The 21,513-nt window shown below is 59.7% G+C and overlaps 1 protein-coding gene across 2 annotated transcripts; it reads left to right on the forward strand.

Moving 5' to 3' along the window:
• The first annotated feature begins 82 nt into the window (after positions 1–82).
• On the forward strand, positions 83–20,991 carry GRID2IP (Grid2 interacting protein). Of its 2 annotated transcripts, none has more exons than XM_046667416.1 (21): positions 83–195; positions 2,849–3,097; positions 3,319–3,404; positions 6,039–6,108; positions 6,598–6,692; positions 7,001–7,184; positions 9,696–9,850; positions 10,847–10,990; positions 11,228–11,325; positions 11,505–11,622; positions 12,347–12,702; positions 13,124–13,540; positions 15,432–15,519; positions 16,269–16,346; positions 16,868–17,064; positions 17,377–17,532; positions 17,679–17,765; positions 18,575–18,704; positions 18,794–18,912; positions 19,647–19,811; positions 20,052–20,991. In XM_046667416.1, exons 1-21 carry the CDS (start codon positions 161–163, stop codon positions 20,121–20,123), a joined length of 3,099 nt encoding a protein of 1,032 aa, XP_046523372.1. In that variant the 5' UTR covers positions 83–160; the 3' UTR covers positions 20,124–20,991. The 2 variants fall into 2 exon arrangements, with proteins under 2 accessions (XP_046523372.1, XP_046523373.1); XM_046667417.1 differs by having other exon boundaries at positions 10,850–10,990.
• The last annotated feature ends 522 nt before the right edge of the window (positions 20,992–21,513 follow it).

A 21,513-nucleotide genomic window follows, 5' to 3' on the forward strand; every position in this document is an offset into this window, starting at 1 on the left:
GGGAAGGGGCGGGCGCGGGGCCGCGGGCCTGGCCGGCTCGGGAGGGGCCGCGCGCGCTCGCCGGGCAGAGGCGCGTGGAGTCGCCGCGCCCTTGGTCCGCTCGTGGGCTCCGCCACCCCGCGCCTATCGGCACCTGCCGCGCCGCCGTCGCCGGCTCCAGATGGGGAAGGACCAAGGCTTCTCTCGACACTTTCGGTAGTTTCCCCACCGCGTCCCGCGCCCCCTGGAACCGTGCGCCCTGGGTGCCGCGGACCTGTCTCCGGCAGACCTGAAAAGGGGGTGGGGCTGGAGCACTGAGGGGCTTCCCTGCCCTGGGTGGGCACTCACGGAGCCCGGCTGGGGCCCAGGGGCTGGGGAGGATGGACATAACCGGAAGGGGACATGGGGGCGAATTTCCCCCCGTTGGGGGCCGGATACCCGCGCGCGGCCCAGGGGGTCGGGATGGGAGTCAAGAACCAACGGCTGGGATTGGAAAGCCCTCTTTCCTTATTACGACTGGACGACTGGGTTGGTCGAGGGAACTGGACACAGAGCTAAGGCAGGGAATTTGCTGGAGAGAGAGGACCCTCGAGCAGCCCTTGGTAGGAGTCTGGAGATGAATTTAGACCTGACCCCCCAGGCGGAGAGAACAGAACTGACCCTGAGTGCAACGTCATTGTGTGACCCCAAAAGAGTCCTATGGCCTCAGAGAAGCCTGAAGGCATAGCAGGGACCTGGGAGTCCTGGGGCAGCCATAGTCAGGCTGCCAGGGTCAGAGGGGCAGTGATCCCCCCAATGGCCCATGAGACCTCACTGTGCCTGGCTCTGCTGAGTTAGCAGACCTAGGGCTGGGTTGTCAGACCAAGCTGCATGGAGGGTCCGCACCAGCCAGGAAGGGCATCTGGCTCAACCCCAAGGATGCCAAGCAGGGAAAGGGTCACCCGATCTTCTCCCACCTGTGCAGTGGGTGACTCACCCTTGTTCCCACCGGGGGAGGGGGGAGCAAGGCCTTTTCTAATTGCTGCTGGAGGATGGAGCTGGGATGGTCACCCGGCCTCTGCCCAGGTTGGACCCAGGGGCTGGGGGTGAAGAGTTGACACCTTCTGGAGCTTGGGGCTGGAGCCTAAAGTGTGAAGTGGACAGTTTGTGGCTTGTCACCCCTCCTTTGCCTGAGCATGAGGCATGTGGTGGGTCCAGGCGGGTGTGGGGAATGTGCAGGCCAGGCAGATGGAGGTGTCAGGCTCCAGAGACCTTGGGTGACCATCTGGGGAATGAGGCTGAGGCTCTGGATTTTTGGGAATCACTGCGGGTGGGCAAGGATGAGCATAACAGGCCAGGACGCTCCTGGCAGAGTTGAGCAGGCCATTCATTCTGGCCTCATGGTGGCCTGGAACATCCAGACCTGGAGCGGAGCTCACTGGGGGGCAGGGCCTGATGCACTCCCCTCCCCCAGGATCCATACCCCTTCCCTCCCACCAGGCAGCTTATTCTGCCCACCTGGCCTTATTAGTCCTGCCCACAGAGGTCAGGGGGAACTGAGTGGGGACCACTGGGCAACCTCAGAGGGGTTGTATTTCAGCTGGCTGCAAGGCCACTGCTTCCCTCCCCTCCCCCCACCCCCCAAGCCCTTGGCACTGGCTCCTAGTACAAAGAACAGGGAAGGGAGCCTTGGGATGCATGCAGCCAGGAAGGCCTTGCTAGCAACCAGAACTTCAGGGGCCCCCATCAGGACCCTGCCACAGTGCTGAGGTGCCAAGGGCCAGCTCTGTAACCCTGGAAAGTTACGGATCCTCTGTGCGCCTCAGAATCTGCTGCCACGGACTGGGGAGTCCTCCATGCTGTTAGCGGCTGCCATTACTCAGAGATATGGTTGCGCCACCCGTGGTGGACCCATTTACTGAGCCACTTTGTCCCTCCCGTGTCTGGAGCCCTGGCTGGTCACTGTGGCTCCCAGCCGAGCTACAGACTCGGCCCTCAGAGAGCTTCCAGCCTCACAGAGGAGACCCATAGCCATCAAGGAAGCATCCAGGGTGTGGACCCAGCACAGGGGACCATGCGAGCTTCCTCTCTGCCTCTCCCTTCTTCCAGGGTGACTCCTTTGAGAGAAGGAACCACAGTGCCTTCTACTTTAAAGCCTGGTGCCCGGCTGGCACAGATAATAGGGACTGCCTAAAACATGGAGGGCTAAACCAAAGGAAGGCCAATGTTGGGTGTTGAAGGGCCAGCTCAATTTAGCTAAGGAAGCAGAGAATGCACTGGACAGGGCCACAGCCTGGGCAGAAGCATACCAGTGGGACTGGATGTGGTGGTCCTGGCACATCCCAAGTAGGCAGCTGTAGAGAGGGCTGGCCAGAGAAGCGGGCAGGAAGCCTGGGAGCGTCAGGAGGGTCTGGGGAAGTCTGAGCTGGGTGAATCGTGGCTTCAGTTTTCTCCAGCAGAGTTGCCTGGAATCAGGCCGGGAGAAGGTGGGTGGTGGGGATCCCTGGCTGGGGCTTGGCCTGGTGCAAGAACATGAGATGAGTCTGGTAGTGGGGAGGCCAGAGATGGGGGGATAGAGGCAGGTGGAGGAACGGGTGCATGGACGGGCTTTGGAGGCACTGAGGCCCCCCAAGGGCAGAGTAATGGGGACGGTTGAAACGTGACTCTCCGAGCGGGGCGCCATGGTCCTTGTGTGGCCCGGGCTGGTTGGGGCGCAAGTCCGGGCACCGAGGGGGAGACTGGTGTGCGGGCTGCTGCTTCCTCCGCCATCCCTGGGTAGGCGCGGGAGAGCCGAGGGCAGCGCCCACGAGGAGGCGCCTTCGGGCCTCAGTTGGCCGCGATCCGGGCGCAGTCATGGGGCGCGCCCCGACTCTGCCGTCTTCGCCGGCAGGATCTTCATCCCCAAGAAGCACCGGGCGCGCTTCGACGAGGTGGTGTCCCAGGGTCTGCTGGGCAAGCTGTGCCGCGCCCGGCGGGCGCAGGGCGCGCAGCGGCTGCGCCGGAGCCGCAGCGAGGAGCGGCCCGAGCGCCTCCTGGTGTCCACCCGTGCCAGCGCCGCCCCGCGCCGCCCCGATGAGCCTCCCCCGCGCAAGGCCGCCTCGCTGCTGGGCGGCCGCACCGGCCTGGGGGGCGCGCGCAGGTACCCGGGCTGCGGACGCCTCCCGGTCGGTGGGCTCCCGGATGGAGACCTGGGCAGAGGGCGCGGGGGCGGCGGGGCGGGGACATTTGAGGGGTGGGGGGACAGGAGAGGTTAAGGGGAGCGGGACACGGGACATCTCCATTCCCTGCGCACCCAGCCCTCCTCTCCGCAGGGCAAGGCACGCTGCCTGCCTCCCACCCGGCCCCTTCTTTTCTCTCCAGGACGGTCCGAGTCTACAAGGGCAACAAGAGCTTCGGTTTCACGCTGCGGGGCCATGGGCCTGTCTGGATCGAGTCTGTCCTTCCTGGTGAGGGGTGGGTGGTTGTCCGGGATGGGGTGAAGAACCCTGCTAGGCCACTGCTCAATAAGCCCCTCCCCCCCAGATACCAGCCTCATGTAGCCTGTGTCCCCCGAGTGTCCAGAGCAGCAGATCCAAATCCTCCACCTGCCCCGGTCAGGGCGAGCGCCCTCCTAGTTCAAGGTCACCTGTGAGCCCAGTGAGCCCAGCTCTCCATCCAGGCCTTTCCTGTGTCCACAGGGAGGGCTGGGGGCACTTCTGGGGACACTGGGGCAGCAAGGACAGAGCTGGTGCCCGCCCAGGCTGAGCCCCAAACAACATTCCGTGTGCCAGGTGCTTACTGTGAGCTGGGCACTTTCTGGGCAGGCCAGAGTCGGAGAAGCAGCAAGTCTGCAGGGCCTCTGTCCACTATCCACCCCCACCTCGGCCGGATTCCCCTCCTCCTCCCACTCAGCCTGCACATTCCTGCTCCTGCAATGGTGGCATCTTGAAGGAGGCAGAGCCTTCTCAGTGCAGGAATTCCTCCTTTCTGCCCCTCCAGTGGGGGTGGGGGAGCGGAGGGAAGCAGCTCGTTTCTTGCTGAGGCAGCCCGCTCCATTGTAGCAGGTCTCCAGGGGGCAGATTTGAACTCTCCCCTCCCTGTAATGCCCCGCGGGCTGGGTCACCTGCACCCATCCCCTGCCAGCATGTAGCCTGATGCTCCTGGAGACACATCCCCATCGGTGCCTCTGTCATTGCTGAGTCCTCTCTACCCTTCTTCATCTCACGTCTCCAGTCCACAGATTTGTGATCCCTGGGAAAGTGCCTCAGTGCCTCTGCCCCCCTGTTCCAGCCATCGGATCATTCTGAGACCTAATCCTGATGACTGACACGTTCCGGTTCTCGGATGTGTGCATCACTAAGTTGGTGGCACGCTGTTGGAGGGAAAAGACCCAAGGCTGCCCTCTAGGGAGCTTCCGCTAGAAATGATTAATCTCTCCTCTTGAGATGGGTCTCTTCCAACTGTGCCACCGTCACCACCCGCACCTCCCTGCCTCTCCCACATGTGTAGCCAGAGATACCTGGCCTAGGGCTGTGTTCGAATCCCACTCCAGCCTCCAGGCTGGCAACCCCATGCCTCCCTTGTCGTCGGAAGCCAGGTGGATGCTTCAATGGGAGCTTTTACAGATGGGGAAACTGAGGCCTAGAGAGGCATGGCAAATCAAGGATCAGAACCTGGGGTCTCCTGACTCCTGACCAGTGACCTCTAATCACCTGCTCCAATCCGTCTGTCCTCTCACCCCAGGCTGGCTCAGGCCTCCAGGAGGCCACGTTGGCTTCATCACAACCAAAACTCTCTCCCCTCCCCCATTTCAGTCCCCTCCGTCACCTCCCCCAGGAAGTCTTCCCTGATCATTCCCCTTCCTCTCCTGACAATCCCCACAGCCTCAAGAGAGAAGTTCTCAGTCTAAGAGTCTATTTTTTTTAGGTTTGCATCATTTCCCCCCACCCCACTTACTTCCAAATCAACTTTAGAGTGATGACTAGTAAAAGAGGCAGAAAGAGAAAAAAACCTATATCCACAGGAGCAAACTTCCCAGCCCCTCCTTCCCCAGGTACTAGGTACTGGGTTAGGTCTGACCTTCAAGGCCTTCAAGGCAAAGAGTGAAAATTAGCAGCTACCATGTGTTTAAAATGTAGATTTTATTACTCAGGTATGATGAGGCTGGAAGATGAGGGGACGATCGCCACGGAAAAGACAGTTCATTCCTTACAGCTCCCCAGAGGAAGGGGCACCCACGCCACACAAGGCCACGTGGGGAAGCACCAGGGTCAGTCAGGAGGCAGAGGGAACGAGGGGAGATGTGGACAAGAGCCTTTATTGTGGTTTTTGCAGGAAGGAACTAGCAAGGCAGGGTGAGCAGGTTTAGGATGGGCTAATTTGAATAAGTTCAGAGGGCTCTGGGGCAGAGGGCTGTCCCTGGTTGTCTGGTGCCTGGTCCTGGAGTGATGAGGGCAGGGGAACAGTGGCCCAGAATGTGAGAGCCCCAGGGAGGAGGGGTTGGGTGCGGGCTCTGGGGTGGTTGGTTTGTGAGTGAAAGGCACACTCACGGACCAGTCATTTACTCTCTAAGAAGTGGTTAACCCTGGGAGGGACAGCGCGTCCAGTATCAGCAAGGCCCCAAGATGCCAGAGCATAAAAAACATGACCAATACACCATATTTCCCAGTCTCAGGGAGGACACTGCCTCCCTCCGGGGAGACACATTTCCTCCTGGTGACAAAGGCACAGACAGATCTACGATGTGTACCTTTGTATGGGGGGCCAAGGAGAGCGTATGGAGTGGGGTCCTCAGCGGGTGTGTGGATGCTCCAGAAATCCTGCTCTCAAGACCTTCCTTGTTTCTCCTCTTCTCCAACAGCTCAGGGCTGCCCGGTGGTCCACACCGTGTTCCCAGCACTCCCATCCCTCCAGGGGATCACTTCCTGCTTAGGGCAGCTGAGAGCAGAGACGCGCTGGGTCTATGTGGGGACTGCTGGGCTGAATGGGGCTCTCCTCTGCCGTCCATCCCACTTCTCACCTGTGAGACAGGAGAACGGTCTCGGGCTTGCGGAGCGGGGCCCTGCCCAGCTGACCAGCACGCCCTCTCTTCTTGCTCCCAGGGAGCCCGGCCGACAATGCTTCCCTCAAGTCGGGCGACCGGATCCTCTTCCTCAATGGACTGGACATGAGGTCAGAGGTTATTGGGACATCAGAGTTTGGTGACAAACTGCCCCCCAAGATTTCTGCCTCTTGGGCCGCCCGGGCCATGGTCCCCATCTCCACTGACCAGTTGGTCCCCAGGGTCTGTCCATCTTCCTGTGGGAACTCTTGAATCTATCCTCCCATCCTAGCTGGGACATCAGTTCATCCTTCCAACCAGAAAACACCCCAGCTCCATGCTGGGGACACAGAGTGGAATGAACTCTCTGTGTCTTGCCGTTAAGGGGGAGCCCTGCCTAGGGGTGACGCGAGCATGACCCAGAAGTGTCCAGCTGGCCCTGGGCCTGGAGCTTCTCCTGCGCAGATTAATGAGCAGGAGAGAGAAGGCCTGGGCTTCTGGTCCTGTCCCTGCTGTGGGCTTGCTGTGTGGCCTCTATGGGCGGGACAGGGAGGTCTGGCAGGTGGCAGTGGCCAGGGCTCATTCCGGTCAGGCCCTCCTGGGCCATCTCTTCTCGACAGGAACTGCTCCCACGACAAGGTGGTGTCCATGCTGCAAGGCAGTGGTGCAATGCCCACACTGGTGGTGGAGGAGGGTCTCACCCCATTTGCCAGCGGTGAGACCCCGTTGCCACTTGGCTTCCCACCGTGTGTGGGATTGACGAGTCTGCAGAGGACTCTGCTTTTCCCCCAGACCTGCAGCTTCCCTCCTGGGGAGGGGCTGTAGACCCCAATGGGGCTGCCTCAGGGACCCTGCCCCGGGCTTTCCCTCCATCCCTGTCCCAGGGGCGGGCAGCGGGTGTGCCCCCCAGTGCATGGTGCTCACTTCAGCTCAGGAGGTCCCCTAGCCCCAGCAGCCAGGGAAATTGCACCTGGCCTGGGGACGCTGGGTCACCTGTGCCTCTCATGCCTGTGGCCTCGGCAGACTCCGATTCCTTGGACTCCCCCAACCCGTCGTCGGCGCTCACCTCCCTGCAGTGGGTGGCGGAGATCCTGCCTTCCAGCATCCGGGTGCAGGGGAGGACTTTCAGCCAGCAGCTGGAGCACCTGCTCACGCCTCCTGAGCGCTATGGGGTCTGCCGGGCCCTGGAGAGCTTCTTCCAGCACAGGTGGCCGGGCCCGGGTGGTGGTGGGGACCTGCCCCGGGTGGGCCCCTGATCCTGTCCAGACTCACCATCTGGGTCTCCCTGCCTGAGCCTCCTCAGCCTCCTTCTCCTGGGAGATGCTCAAAGAAGGCGGCAGCTGGAACCAGAGGACCAAGGGAGTGGGGGCCAATCCGGCTGCTCTAGAATAAACCCTGACTCTGAAACCTCCTGGTCACGTGACCTGGGCAAGTGAAGCAGACAGTGACCACCAGCAGCATTGTTGGTGGGACCCTCATAAGACCCTCGCCTGTGGGCCCTCATCACTGGCCAGACCCTGAGGGGTTGGTTTGGTGTCTTTCTTTATGCACCCCGGCAGCAGCAGGCTGCGTTTATCACACTCCTTGGTCCGTAGGGTCATTAACAGGGTCTGTGCGAAGCCCCTCACTTGTTCATTCCTTTTTCTTTTTTGTTTAAATAGTTTTATTAAGATATAATTCACATACCATACCATTCACCCATTTAAGTGTGCAATGTACCGGTTGTATCATATTCAGAAGGAGGTGCAACCTTTACCACGCTCCAATTTTAGGATATTTTCATCACCTCAAAAAGAAGCCCGCACTCTTTCATACCACCCCCTGCTTCTCTGCTGCCCCCAACCTTACACAACCACTAATCTACTTTCTTTCTCTATAGATTTCCCTGTTCCGGACTTTCATAGGCATGGAATCATATAATATGTGGACGTTTATGTGTGGCGTCTTCCACTTAGCATAATATTTTCCAAGTTCACCCAAGTCATAGCATCTTCTTTGTTCCTTTTTTATGGCCTAGTACTAGTCTATTGTGTGGCTGGACCATATTTGGTTTATCCATTCACCAACTGATGGACGCTTGGCTGCTTCCACCTTTCCTTCCCTTTCGGTCTCCATCCCTCTTCCTCCCAAGGATCCCAGTCTGATGAGCCTAATGGGCATCCTTTCGTTTGAAGGTGTTCTTGGAAAGTGGGCATTGCTATTTCCTGTGATGTATTTTTATTTTACGTCATCGTTGTGCTGTATATTGCATTCTGCATCTGACTTTTTTCCACCGCGCGCTATGTGTTTAGATCAGTCCGCGTTGCTCTGTGTACATTTAGTCCATTGTTTATAACTGCAGCCGGATTCCTGTGGATCGCAGCCAGTGTCTTGCTTATTTACCTCCCCGGTGATGCACACTAGGTCGCTTCCACAACAACACTGTGATGAACACTGTTGTGTTCATTTCTCTGTGGAACTGTGTACAGTTTATTTGTAATTGATATCCAAGAGCAGAATTGCTGGATATTAAGATATTTGTTTACTGAATTTGACTAGCTGGTGCCAAATTGCTTCCCAGAGCACCACTCCCACTTGAACCAGCAACGTGCCTGTGCTCCCTTGTCCCCACGTGCTCGCCAACATTTGGGACAATCTAGCTTTTTATTCCTGCTAGGCTGTTCGCCATAAAGTGACATCTTGTTATTTTAGTTACTAATTATTTTAAACATCTTTTCATATCCTCGTTAACTTTTTCCTTTTCCTTCTCTATAAATTCCCTCTTCAGACTCTTTATCCCGTTTTTGTTTTATTGCGCGTTTTGTTCTTGTTGGTTTGCAGGAGTTCGCTGTATATTTCAGATACTGAAACCTTGTTAATTTTAGATGTTGTAAATATATTCTCCCACTTGTTACTTGTGTTGTATCTAATATGAACGTGTCCAAGTTTCGCTTCTTTGAACAGACAGCATTGATTTTGTATAATCAAATTCAATACACTTTGAGCCTTATGTTGGCTTTGAAATTTTAAGTCCTTCCCTGACCCTAGGTCAAAAGATATTCTCCTGCGTTATCTGCTATTAATTTTCTAAGTTTACCCTTCACACTTTAGTCTTTTCTCCACCTAGAGTTCATCTTGATGTGGTGTTATGCGAGGATCCAGTTTTATTTTGTCCACATAATGCAGGAATTGGCAAACTATTTCTATGAAGGGCCAGAGAGTAAATATTTTAAGCTTTGCAGGGCATGCAGTCTCTATTGAAACTCTTCCACTCTGCTGTTGTAGCTTGAAAACAGCCAGAGAATATATATAAACAAATTGGCACGGCTGTGTTCCAATAAAACGTTTGCAAAAACACGTGGTGGGTCGGATTTTGGCCCACGGGCCGTCATTTGCCAATTCCTGATAGAGTGAGTCAGTCTTCCCAGTATACTGTCTATATTTTAATCTTCACAACAGCTTTGTGTGGTAGAGGTTATTTTTGTCCCACTCTATGGATGAGGAAACTGAGGCACAGAGCAGTTAAATAACTTGAGAAAGGTCACTTGGCTGATAAGTGGCAGAGGCAGGATTTGATTTGGGGTGGCCCGTCCCCAGAGCTTGCCTTCCTGCCCTCCTCTCTGTCTTGTGAGGCTGAGGGCAGGGCCTGAGCCCGAATTCTGTGGCCCGGAAGTGCCCCCCTTGTCCACTCCCTCCCCGCCCCCTGTGGCCAGCCCCTTGCTCCTGCCCTCTCTCACAGGAACATCGACACTCTCATCGTCGATGTGTACCCTGTGCTGGACACACCTGCCAAGCAGGTCCTTTGGCAGTTCATCTACCAGCTGCTTACCTACGAGGAACAGGAGCTCTGCCAGGAGAAGATCGCCTGCTTCCTGGGCTACACGGCCATGACAGGTGAGCACCGCCCCACCACCCAGCCTGCCAGGTGAAGAGCCACACACCTCTTCCCACCTGTGCTGTATTACAGCCAACCCGGGCCCCTGCCACACTCGGATGTGCCCATGTGCCATGCAGATACAGGTCCAACACACCCAAGCTGGTCCCATGCCCCGGGTCTCAGCTTTCTCACCCACAAAATAGCAGTGACCTCAGTGACTGTGCTCTGCACCCCGGGAAGTGTGGCACAGGTCAAGAAGTTCGTGTGGTCACTGTTTACAGAGCTGATTATGAGCACACCGCCAGGTCACACCTGCCTGGTGGGCCCTGAGGTACACAAACACACACAAGGGCCTGCTGGGCCACGTGTGGCCTCTGCTTCCCACTGCTGCTGCCCATTACACTGTGCCCCATGTGCCCACAGAACCATGCACTTCATCAGTTAGGCCCTGGGAATCAAAAGCGTGCCGAGCCCTGTGGGTTTGTTCCAGGCACTCTGTGCCTGCGATTCACAGCCTGCAGATCTGCGTGCTGGCCTCTGTGTGCCCACTATCCCCCGTCCCAGGGACCCACAATTTTCTGGGAGAGCATTGAGGGTTTTAGCAAGAAGCTCAGGGTGTAGGCTGAGCGACAGATGTCCCACACATCTGCCTAGACCTGGAAGCTTCCATTTCACTGTGCAAGCCCCTATAGGTAGCAGTGACTAGGCGTTGAGACCTTGGAATCCTGGGGTCCTAAGCTTTTGCCGTGAGAAGAGGCCCTGGGGGTGGGCTGTGGCCATCTCCACCCAGCCTCCCGCCTCTGGCCAGCACCACCCCTGTGCTCCTCCTGTTTCCGGCACCCAGTTTCTCACCCCAGGGCCTCCCCTTGAGAGCTGTCCTAGAGCCGAGTAGGGCCAGGGGTCACAGATCGGCGCAGACGGCTGCTGCCCTCCCCTTCCCTGTATCCCGGGGTTTGGAGGCTCCTTGTCTGGCTGAGAGAACAAGGGGCCCGTCTCCCCTTCATGGCCCACAGCAGAGCCAGAGACCGAGCTGGACCTGGAGCCTGAGCCAGAGCTGGAGCCAGTGCCTGAGCCCCAGCCACGGAGCTCCCTGAGGGCCTCCTCCCTGTGTCGCCGCAGCCTCCGGTCCCAGGGCCTGGAGGCCAGCCTGGGCTGTGGTGAGGCCGGCAACCGAAAGGCTGGAGTGGGTGGGAGGGTGCGACCAGGGCTCCATTCTCCCACCTGCACAGTGGGCTTGGTGAGACGAGCACTGCTTGGGAGTGGGCCGAGTGGTGGCCCTGCTGGGTCTCTCCGTGGCTCCCCGTTGGGGCTCGGCTGAGGCCTGAGCCTTTGGGCTCAGAAGCGGTCATCAGGCTACCCACTACGGCGGACTCCGCCCTCCTGATTCCCGACAGGTCCCAGTGACTGCCCCGAGATGCCTCTTCCTCTGATCCCAGGCGAGCGCCAAGCAGGCGACGGCACATCTCTCCCTGAGACCCCCAACCCCAAGATGGTGAGACCTCTGTGCCCTCCTGGTGGTGGTGTCAGTGGGGAGCTGGGAAAGGTGGCCCATGAAACCAGGGCAGACCCCTGCCTCCCAGACCACCTGGGCCTGGCCTCTGAGGTCACGTTAGGGCCATGTGGGGGGAGGTGAGGGTGGGGTGGACTCACCCCTGCCTCCTCTCCACACAGATGTCCGCTGTCTATGCAGAGCTTGAGTCCCGACTGAGCAGCAGCTTCAAAGGGAAGATGGGGACCACATCCAGATCCCGTGCTTCCCCACCAGTGCCCAGCTCGGCAGGCACGGCAGGTAGGGGCTCGGCCAGCCCTGGCTCCTAAGGGCAGCACTGGCCTCTGTCCTCCTGGCTGGCTGGTGTTGCCCCCACCTCCAGACATACCTCCTGGAGCCCCGTCTTTTCTCCATGGTCACAGAATTGAGTTGTGGGGAACCCCAGCTGCCTCCATGGCTAGGGGCCATCAAGGTCAGGGTTGTCCTGGCCCCTCCCATGTCCCCTCTGATCCTCACTTTCACTGTGGATCTAGAAAAACAGAGGGCTGCCCCAAAGGAGTCCCCAAGTTAGTATGGAGCTGTTGGATAAACTATTAAGTGCATGCATTGCTCTGTGAATGGCACAGCTGGGAAGACAGTTGCTCACAGGGCACCCATGATGGTTTCTCTGCAGTTCAGAAGGCAGGACCCCTGGGTGATGCTCCTGTAAACCAAGGGCCTGCTGGGTGTGGGAGGTGCCTCATGACCCTTGGACACCCTGGTGTCCCTTTCAAGATGAGCTGGAGTCTGGCCTGGCCTGGGGCTAGGCCGTGCTCCCCCACTACTCTGGCCTTTGGTCACCCTCAGGGAAGAGCCTGGGGAGGCAAGGTCACCCAAGGGCTTCCTGTGCAGTGTGCAGAGAGGGAAAGGAATGTGCTCAGGAACCCAGAACCGGCCTGAGCTGGGCCCCTCCCCTCCAGCCTGCACCTGGAACCCAGGTACCCACTGAAGAGGGGTCCTCACGCTCCATCCCCCCCTCCCCCAGGGCCCAGGACCTCGTCCAGCATCTCCTGGCCCAGCGAGCGGCTCCTGTCTTCCCCCTGCTACTACCCACTGTGCTCAGGGGGCCCGGCCTCCCCCAGCAGCTCCGAGTCCCACCCCTACGCCAGCCTGGACAGCAGCAGGGCGCCCTCCCCCCAGCCCGGCCCCGGGCCCACCCGCTCTGACAGCCCCCCCAGCCCGGCCCCTGCGTGCCCAGCCAGCCGCAGGAAGCTCTTCACCTTCTCCCACCCCTCGCGAAGCCAGGATACCGACCGCTTCCTGGACGTGCTGAGTGAGCAGCTGGGGCCCCGGGTCGCCATGGTGGATGACTTCCTGAGCCCCGAGAACGACTATGAGGAGGTGAGCGGGCAGGCAGACGTGGAGGGCGAGGGGGCCAGGTATGATACGGGGCTATGAAGGGGAGCAGTCCCTGGGCTCCTGCAAGAGGCCTTCTGCCCTTGGGATCTGCCCCAGGCTACCCCTCTCCCTGCCTTGTCCATCCTAGACCCTGTCCCAGGCTACCCCACTCCCTGAGCTGTTCCACCTTTGACCCAAGCTCTGACACCCCTTACCCAAGGCTACCCCATATACCCTGCCCCGAGTTACCTTGTTGCTTGTCCCAGGCTACCCTGTTGGGCCATCCCACCCACAGCCTCAGGCTAACCCACCAGACTGTCCTATCCTTGTCCCCAGGCTGTCCCACTCTCCCTCACCTTGCCCCATGCTCCAGTATCCCCCGGCCCAGCCTGGCCCTCCCCTCACCTTGCTCTGCCCCCACCAGATGAGCTTCCACGACGACCAGGCCAGCTTCGTGACCAACGAGCGGAGCAGCGCCAGCGAGTGCATCAGCAGCAGTGAGGAAGGCAGCTCCCTGACCTACTCCTCCATCTCTGACCACATCCCCCCGCCCCCGCTCAGCCCCCCGCCGCCGCCGCCCCTGCCCTTCCATGACCCCAAGCCCAGCTCGCGCACCCCTGACGGTCCCCGGGGCCCCGCTCAGGCGCTAGCCAAGCCCCTCACCCAACACAGCCATCCAGTCCCTCCACCGCCGCCACCTCCCCTACCCCCACCCGTGCCCTGTGCACCCCCCATGCTGTCCCGGGGCCTGGGCCACCGCCGCAGTGAGACCAGCCACATGAGCGTCAAGCGCCTGCGGTGGGAGCAGGTGGAGAACTCAGAAGGCACCATCTGGGGTCAGGTAGGTGACCCGGGGCCCAGGGGGGCCCAGCACGAGGGGTGGGTGGCCTGGGCAGCAGCATTGAAAACAAGACTCATCTCCAGGCCTCTTCCGTCATCAGCTGGAATGTCCCCTGGCTCTCCCACCCATGAACAGAAGATGAATGGAGGCCCAGCCCAGGGACACGTCCAGCTCGGTGGTTGATGCAGGCATCAAAGCCCAATCTGTGTCCCTAAGCCAGTGACACGATGGGGACCCCCAGATATGGCACTAACTCAGCCTCGAAACCTCACTCTTGAGGTCTGACTAGTTCCCCTTGGCTCTTGGAGCCAAGAGAAGGACATCTGGTTAGAGAATCACAGGTCCTCAAACTGTCGGACATTCTAGTGTGAGTAGTTAATTCCCAGGAGGCAAGACTGAAGGATTCTTAAAAGGGCAGCTGGTCCAAACCCCTACACGCCAGCCTCCACCCTTCCACTTAGATGCTTGAATTCCCTCCCAAACAACACTGCCAATATATACTTGAACACACCCAGTGATGGGAAACTCACTATCTGTCCAGACATCCCTTTCCTCACTGGACAGTTTTACCCATCCCTCCTTGTATTGCTCTGAAATCTTGTCTCCCTAAGAGTCCCACGCCCTGCTTTCTGTTCTGTCCTTTGAAATCAGGCAGAGCAAATACTTTCTTATCCACACATCGACCAGTCTATCAGATGAGCAAGGTTCGCCTCATCCCTGTTCTTTAAATCATTTCCCTAGAGCGTGGTTTCTAGCCCCACAGTCCAGTGGCCATGTTTCTGTCAAAGGGCAAGCCCCAATTGGAACCCCTAGTGGGGCTTAACCAGCTCAGGAGAGAAAACAGTGTTCTCACCTCCTTTGACTTGGACATGATACTCCTTTTAATATGGCCTGGGATCTCTCCAGCTTCTGGGGCTGCTCCATCTCAGTGCTTATGCCCACCATCATGCTTAACCCCCTTCATCTTCTTGAGACCAATAGCATGCCCTCACATGTAGCCACACTCTGGTGGGACATGCTTGTCATTTCTTCCCACTGCCATCTCCTGGGTCCCAGTTCTGTCTCCTGCCTTCGCAGCCAAGTTGGCATCAGTGCATATCTCCATGTCGCTGATGAAGATGCTCAGCAGGGCAAAGCCACAAACAGGTCTACTGGGGCCCCTGGAGACCTCACTCCTACCAGCCTCAGATGGGTCTTTAAGCCTTGCTCCACAGAGTGGTCCTTCCACTGGTTACTGAGGGTGGACACAGGGATGCAGGTCACGCATCTGGCCAGGTCCAAATCCACACCAGGTGTTCCCGCCCAGCAGCTGTGTTATGAGACTCTGTTTCTCTGCCTCCCCTCCCTTTGGGATCTCCTTCTTGGCAACCACTCCATCCTCACTCCCTGTCCGAGCCCCTTAGGGCCCTTCCAGATTGTCACCTCTCATCCAGACCATTCGTCACAGCCACCTGTCCAGCTCCCAGCCCCGGACATTTGCCTGCTTCCCTTCCCTCAGCGTCAGGAACCCAGGGCATCTCTGGAGAACTGGCTCCCTGCAAAGGACACCTCGGAACAGGGCCAGACCCCCGGCCATCTCCTTAAGCCCCCTTGGTTGGCTCCAGTCCCTTATAGCCCCTTGTTCCCCTGCCCCAGCACAGCTTGCTGGCTTCTGCACGGAGAGTGTTTCAGGTGTGAATGTGGTATTGACCACAAGAGGAGCTGGCTCACCACCTGACAACTTAGATGATGTCCTTCTGCGTCTCCTCCTGCCCCTGGGCTTATCCTGGGGCCTGATGGGGGCCCTCCCTCCTGGAGCTGCCAGGGCAGCCCTTAGAGGGTGGTGGGGTGGGGACGGCACTCCAGCTGCCAGCGTTCCTCCTCACTCTGAACCTCCCCCGCTCCCTCGCAGCTCGGGGAGGACTCTGACTATGACAAGTTGAGCGACATGGTGAAATACCTCGACCTGGAGCTCCACTTTGGCACCCAGAAGCCTGCTAGTGAGTGGCTGAGAGCCCCGGGGAAGCCCAGAAACCAGGTCCTCTGTGGGAGCTTGGGGTCCCTGAGGTCTGCACTGAGTGCCATTGTCCCTAACTTCTCAGAGCCTCAGTTTCCCCATCTCAAAATGGAGATAATAATAATAGCTGGCATTTATCGCATGCTTACCAGATGCCAGACACTCTTGCTTCTAAACAAATCCTGTGATGACTCTATGAGGTAGGGACTGTGATCACCCCAACTGACTGCTGAGGAAGCACAGAGAGGCTAGGTAATTTACTCAAAGTCACACAGCCAGAATAAGGTGGATATCTTAGCCCTTCTGGTCTCTTCTCCCCTTACCCCTCTCTGGGTACCTCTCTACATTGGGTGGGGCTCCAGGCAGCCAGGGATACTGTGTGTGGAAGGTGGTCCTGGGACGGAGGAGAAAGGCCATGTCCATCCAGGAAGCATCTGAAAGGTCGAGAGGTGGTTGGGTCTCCTTACTCGGCCAGCTCAGTCCTAAGGCCCAGGGGAGAGAGGATAGGACGGGGGACAGGCACCACGCATGCTGAGTGTGTTAGACTGGATCCAAAAGTCTGTGTGAGTAAGAGGCTGAGGAGTGAGGGGAGTGTGGACACCTGGAGCTGATTCAGTCAAGGCCATGGTCAGGGGGCATCTAGGCTGTTGGGTGTGACCACACCCCTCCTGGGCCCTCCCATGGCGCCCTCAGTCCAGCCTCCCCTCATTAAACCATCAGTTTCCCTTCCAGAGCCGGTGCCCGGGCCTGAGCCGTTCAGGAAGAAGGAGGTGGTGGAGATCCTGTCCCATAAGAAGGCCTACAACACCTGTGAGGGGCTGGGGAGTCCAGGGGTGGTGGGGGACAGGAGTCGGCCCTCCATCTGGGCCTCAGATCCTCGGATCTGCCCCGGTGGATGACAGATCAGGCCATGGGGGCCCTGACACCTGCTGCCTGGCTGGGCGAAGGCCCCCTCCCAGGTCCCACAGCCAGCCACATCCCACCTGGGCGCAGGTGCCGGCCTTGGCTCCGCCCCCTTGTTGGCTCCGCCATCACTGTGTAATCGCCTCCCTAGTTCCCTCCTCCCCTCCAGCCGCATCTTCTACTTTCCCTCTCTCAGGCCCCTCCCTAGTTCCTTGGTCCCACGCCCACAGGCCCCTCTCAATTCTAGATCTACCTCCTCCAGAACCCCGCCCTCGCCCTTTGATGGGTCGCGGGAGGGACCCTCTCCATCTCCGGCCCGGCTCCTGCCCCGCCCCCTCAGGCTCCACCCAATAGCCCAGGTGAATCCGAAGCCCCGCCCACTCCTGCCCGGGCCCCGCCCCCGGCTCACCTGGCGGCCCCGCCCGCAGCCATCCTGCTGGCGCACCTGAAGCTGAGCCCGGCCGAGCTGCGGCAGGTGCTCATGAGCATGGAGCCCCGGCGCCTGGAGCCCGCGCACCTGGCGCAGCTGCTGCTCTTCGCGCCCGACGCCGACGAGGAGCAGCGCTACCAGGCCTTCCGCGAGGCGCCCGGCCGCCTCAGCGAGCCCGACCAGTTCGTCCTGCAGGTGCCGCGGCCGGGACCCCGCCCGGCCGCCTCCATCCGGGCTCCCGCTATGTCCGGGGGCTGCGTGGGTCTCGCTCCCCTACCGCCCCCGCGCTCACACCTCTCAGCCCCAGTTTTACACCTGTAATGGCCAGTTCCCGCCCGGGGTCCAAGGTAGATGGGAAGGGTGCCCCCCAGAGGTTATGCTTGTTTTTCCTAAGGGAATACGGGGCCCAGGCAGCCAGCTGACCCTCACCCCAGGCTGCGGTGGGGCAGTGGGTCTCCTGGGGGAGGTAGGGGGAATGCATGAATCCTGGCCCTGCCTTCGTGGCAGATGCTGTCGGTTCCCGAATACAAGACGCGCCTGCGCAGCCTCCACTTCCAGGCCACCCTACAGGAGAAGACAGAAGAGATCCGGGGCAGCCTGGAGTGCTTGCGCCAGGCCTCCCTTGAGCTCAAGAACAGCCGGAAGCTTGCCAAGATCCTGGAGGTCAGGGCGCACCCCCTCTCTGGTCACTGTACCTGCCTCTCTGTCCCCGGGGCTTCTGGTCTGGAGGCCCATCCTGATAGCAGGCCAGGGGGTTAGGGGAGCAGGGTAAGGACCTGGGCAGAACCCGCCCACCTTCCTCTCCACAGTTTGTGTTGGCCATGGGCAACTATCTCAACGATGGACAGCCCAAAACCAACAAGACCACAGGCTTCAAGATCAACTTCCTGACGGAGGTGAGGGGGCCAGTCCGCAATAGTCAATTAGCTTGGTCTACCATGGAGGATGGGGAGGCCAGGCCTAACCCAAGTCGTGGCAGAGGGAGGGAGAGAACATCGTGACCAAGGAGAGCCCTTCCTCTGGGAGGAAGAGCTGACTGCCTGCAGGCCAGGATGTGACTACAGCAAAGGGCGGGAGGGAGGGTGTGTGGAGATGGAGCTCCACTTGGTACATTCTGTGCCCTCAACACCCCCACCACTGTCAGGCCAGTCCTACCCCCAAAAGATCCAGGATCCGAAAGAGGACAGCTCAAATACCCAGCCTTCCCCCTGTGTTTCTGGGACTTTTCCCCAGGGTGCCTTTTGTTGTTTTAAAAAAGAGGAAGAAAAACTTCATTTGTAGAAATGAATGGTTTAGGATGTCTAAGGCTCCAGTGGGCCACAGATGGTTCCAGAAAACCAGAAGAGGGAAGATCTGTGAGGGATGCTCCCCACCTTCCCTGGGGTGAGAGACTCTTGGGCTGTACCTGCTGACAAGGGCAAATTCACAAGGACAGGAAGACCTGGGGGGCCTCCCCTAGCTGGGGGGGGTCTCAAAGATGTGGCCCAGGGAACCTCAGCTTGTGGGGAGGCCTGTGGCATCCCACAGATAAGAGCTTCCGAGGAAGGAATGCTAGTAATTGATTTATAACTTGGGAGTTGGAGAGGGTCAAGGGCCAAGAATGGATGCCGTGGTGCGGGAGACGCAAGGCCAAGAGTACCTGGGCCATGTGACCAGGAATCTCATGGGGTCCTTGAGGAGGATACATGTTGGGGATCACTTGCAGCTAAACTCCACCAAGACGGTGGACGGGAAGTCCACCTTCCTGCACATCCTTGCCAAATCCCTGAGCCAGCACTTCCCCGAACTCCTGGGCTTTGCTCAGGACCTGCCCACCGTGCCCCTGGCTGCCAAAGGTAGGCTGGGTGGACGGGTGGGAGGCAGAGGCCCTGGCATCCTGGGCTGGGAGGGCGGTCCTGTGAGACTTCTGTCCCCTTCTCTCCAGTGAACCAACGGGCCCTGGCCAGCGACCTGGCTGACCTCCATGGCACCATCAGTGAGATACAGGCCGCCTGCCAGAGCATGTCCCCCTCCAGCGAGGACAAGTTTGCTGTGGTCATGGCGGTATCCTCTGAGCAGCCTGTCCCAGTGCCCAAGTGGACCCTGGGGTGGTCAGGTAGCTGGCTATGACTCCGGTGGCCACTGTAGACCATAACGGTCTCAGTTGCAGCAGAGATTCTGGGCAGAGGCTGCGGTGCGTCCGGCGGTGCTGGAAGAGCGTCCGTCTTGGGTTGTTTAGAATCTAAGCACTTATGCCCAGTCTATGTGCAACTGAGGAGGCGCTCTTTCAACCGTCCTAAAGCCACTGCCTTGCCCCATCTGTCCTCATAGGTGGCAGAGCACAGACCTAAGTCGCAAGATACAAGGAGAGGCCTGTCAGGCCCTGGCCAGCCAAAGGCAGTCAGGAGAAGAGAACATTCTCAGTGAGCACAAATAGTGACAAATGCTACAGAAACAAAGGGAGAAAGAGTAAGCCTAGAGAGTGACAGGGAGCTACTGTAAGTGGATGGTTGGGGAATAGGAGTGGGTGACATCTGAGCAGAGCCAGCTGGGAAGAGAGCTGCCCTGCAGAGAGAGGAGCCAGTGAAACGCCTGAGGCTGGACTGCAAGTGGCAGGTTTCAGGACCTTGGACGGCAGTGGCACACAGACCAGAGCCTCTGAACAGGGCATGGTTGCCAGCTAAGCAAAGGGCCTGGGGCAGACTGGAGTGGAGCAGCAGGGCTGCTATCTGGGGTCACTGCCCGGGAACCTGGGGGCACCCTGAAGGCCTGCAGTTTCCTTAACGGAGGCCCGTCAGTCCTTCCTGGAGACGGCCCAGCCAGTGCTACGGGCTCTGGACGGGCTGCAGCGGGAAGCCATGGAGGAGCTGGGCAAGGCGCTGGCTTTCTTCGGCGAGGATTCCAAAGCCACCACCTCCGAGGCCTTCTTTGGCATCTTTGCGGAGTTCATGAGCAAGTTCGAGGTGAGCCTCGGTGGGAGGCCTAAGGGGCCCCTTAGGAGAGGTCACGGCCAGAGGTCAAAAGAAGGGAAACTTCCTCAAGTCCGGGTTGGGAAACGGCCCCCAGCGAGTGATGCGCCCCCCCCAACCAGGGCAGGGCCGGTAGGTCTCGGCTCTTTGGGTGGGGAGAGGAGGCAGGGCGGGTGTCAGGGACCCCTTGCGACCGCTGATCAAGCCCCTGCGCACGTGCTCCTCCTTCCCCAGCGAGCGCTCAGCGACCTGCAGGCCGGGGAGGGCACGCGCAGCTCGGGGATGGTCTCACCCCTGGCCTGGTGACGGCGGCAGCCCCGCGCCCTCTGCGGCCCGAGCTCGGAGACGGACGCCCGAGGCCCGGCCCGCGCCCGCCCCTGGCGCCTCCCGCGGGGCCCTCGGCCACCCTGCGCCGCCGCGCCCCCCGCGCCCGCGGCTCCAGCTACCTCAGCCGGCGAGCTCCGGCCGCCCGCCCGCGGAGGTGCGGGGCTCGCCCGGGCACCCCTCCTGGCTCCGAGCGCTGGGGCGCGGGGCGGAGCGGACCCCGAGGCCGGCCTCCCGTGCGCCCTGGGCCCGGCCTTTCCCCATCGCTCCGCCGGCTTCCTGCGCCTCCCCTGCCGCGCGCCCGGGCCCTCGATCAAGTGCTGGCTCCGGACGTCGGGGTCCCGGGGAGCGGGCGCTGTGACCGGCCGGGGATTGCGAAGTGGCCGCGGCCCCTGGGCAGCGTCTGCGTCCGCCCCTCGGCGGCTTGGCCAGAGCGCGCCCGGCCCCGAGGAAGGATGTCCGAACTGCCTTTCTGAGCCTGCTCCGAACGGCCCGGGGGACGCCCTCGCGGACGGAGCAAGGACCTCCCGGAGCACGGACCCTGGAGAAGGAGCAGACCCCCTTGAACTGCCGCACCTGTGGGCATGAGGCCTGGAGGTCCCTCACCCAGCCCGGGCCTCCTGGGGCTGCTCGGAAGAAGGCAGGCAGGAAGGAGAGCCCCAGGTACAGGGACCTGGGGGCGCGCGCACCGCCCCGAGCCTGCGTCTTGGAAGCTGGAAGAAACTGCTGTTGGCTGCAGCCCAGAACGGGGACAGGCGGGAGAGAAGCCAGGCAGGGATGTAGGGAAGGGCTAGGAAAACTCTCCGTCGGACTGCAGAACTGAGGTTTCTATCCAGTGGACAAACTTAGATCCAGTTCAGAAGTGGGGAGTCCGGGAGTGGGATAGGGGTCATCGAGGTGGGGCAGAGAGAACAGAGAGATGTTTAGGTGGGGGATGGGTGGTGATGTTCCCTGGAGCAGGTCGCGTGAGTGGCACAGGCTAAGGGGGCAGATGACTCAATCCGGGACACAGTTGGGATTCCAGAGGCTCAGTGTGTGGAGCCCCTGGTGAGGATTGGAGATAGAGGAGGAGGTTACCTGGATTCTGGGAGCGGAGGGTGCTGTGGGCAGGGAGGGTGTGCTGACGCGTCTCATCCTTTCCATTCTCCAATTGGCAACGCTGGGCGCCAGGCAGCGTCCATTATCTCTTCCCTTAACTTTCTTCCAGAGAAGTCTGAAATGGGCTTTAGGCTCGTCTCTTGGATTCTTTTTCTCCCACTGCAGTCGAATGGCTAATGTTGCTCCTGCGTGGTATTTGGGACCCATTCAGGCCTTCCCAGTCTCCCATGGACCCCGCTTTGAGGCCGTGTATGTTATTTCCTTGTTCCCCACT

This window comes from Equus quagga, chromosome 7 (assembly GCF_021613505.1).
Source record: "Equus quagga isolate Etosha38 chromosome 7, UCLA_HA_Equagga_1.0, whole genome shotgun sequence".
In the NCBI taxonomy this organism is placed as follows: domain Eukaryota; kingdom Metazoa; phylum Chordata; class Mammalia; order Perissodactyla; family Equidae; genus Equus; species Equus quagga.

Bases quoted from the DNA above. Each gene is read 5' to 3' on its own strand.
- GRID2IP (XM_046667416.1), top strand. From the start codon at position 161: ATGGGGAAGGACCAAGGCTTCTCTCGACACTTTCG. The intron at 6,109-6,597 runs GTCAGAGGTTAT...TCTTCTCGACAG, and splicing joins CTCAATGGACTGGACATGAG to GAACTGCTCCCACGACAAGG. The intron at 11,623-12,346 runs GTAGGGGCTCGG...CCCCTCCCCCAG, and splicing joins CAGCTCGGCAGGCACGGCAG to GGCCCAGGACCTCGTCCAGC.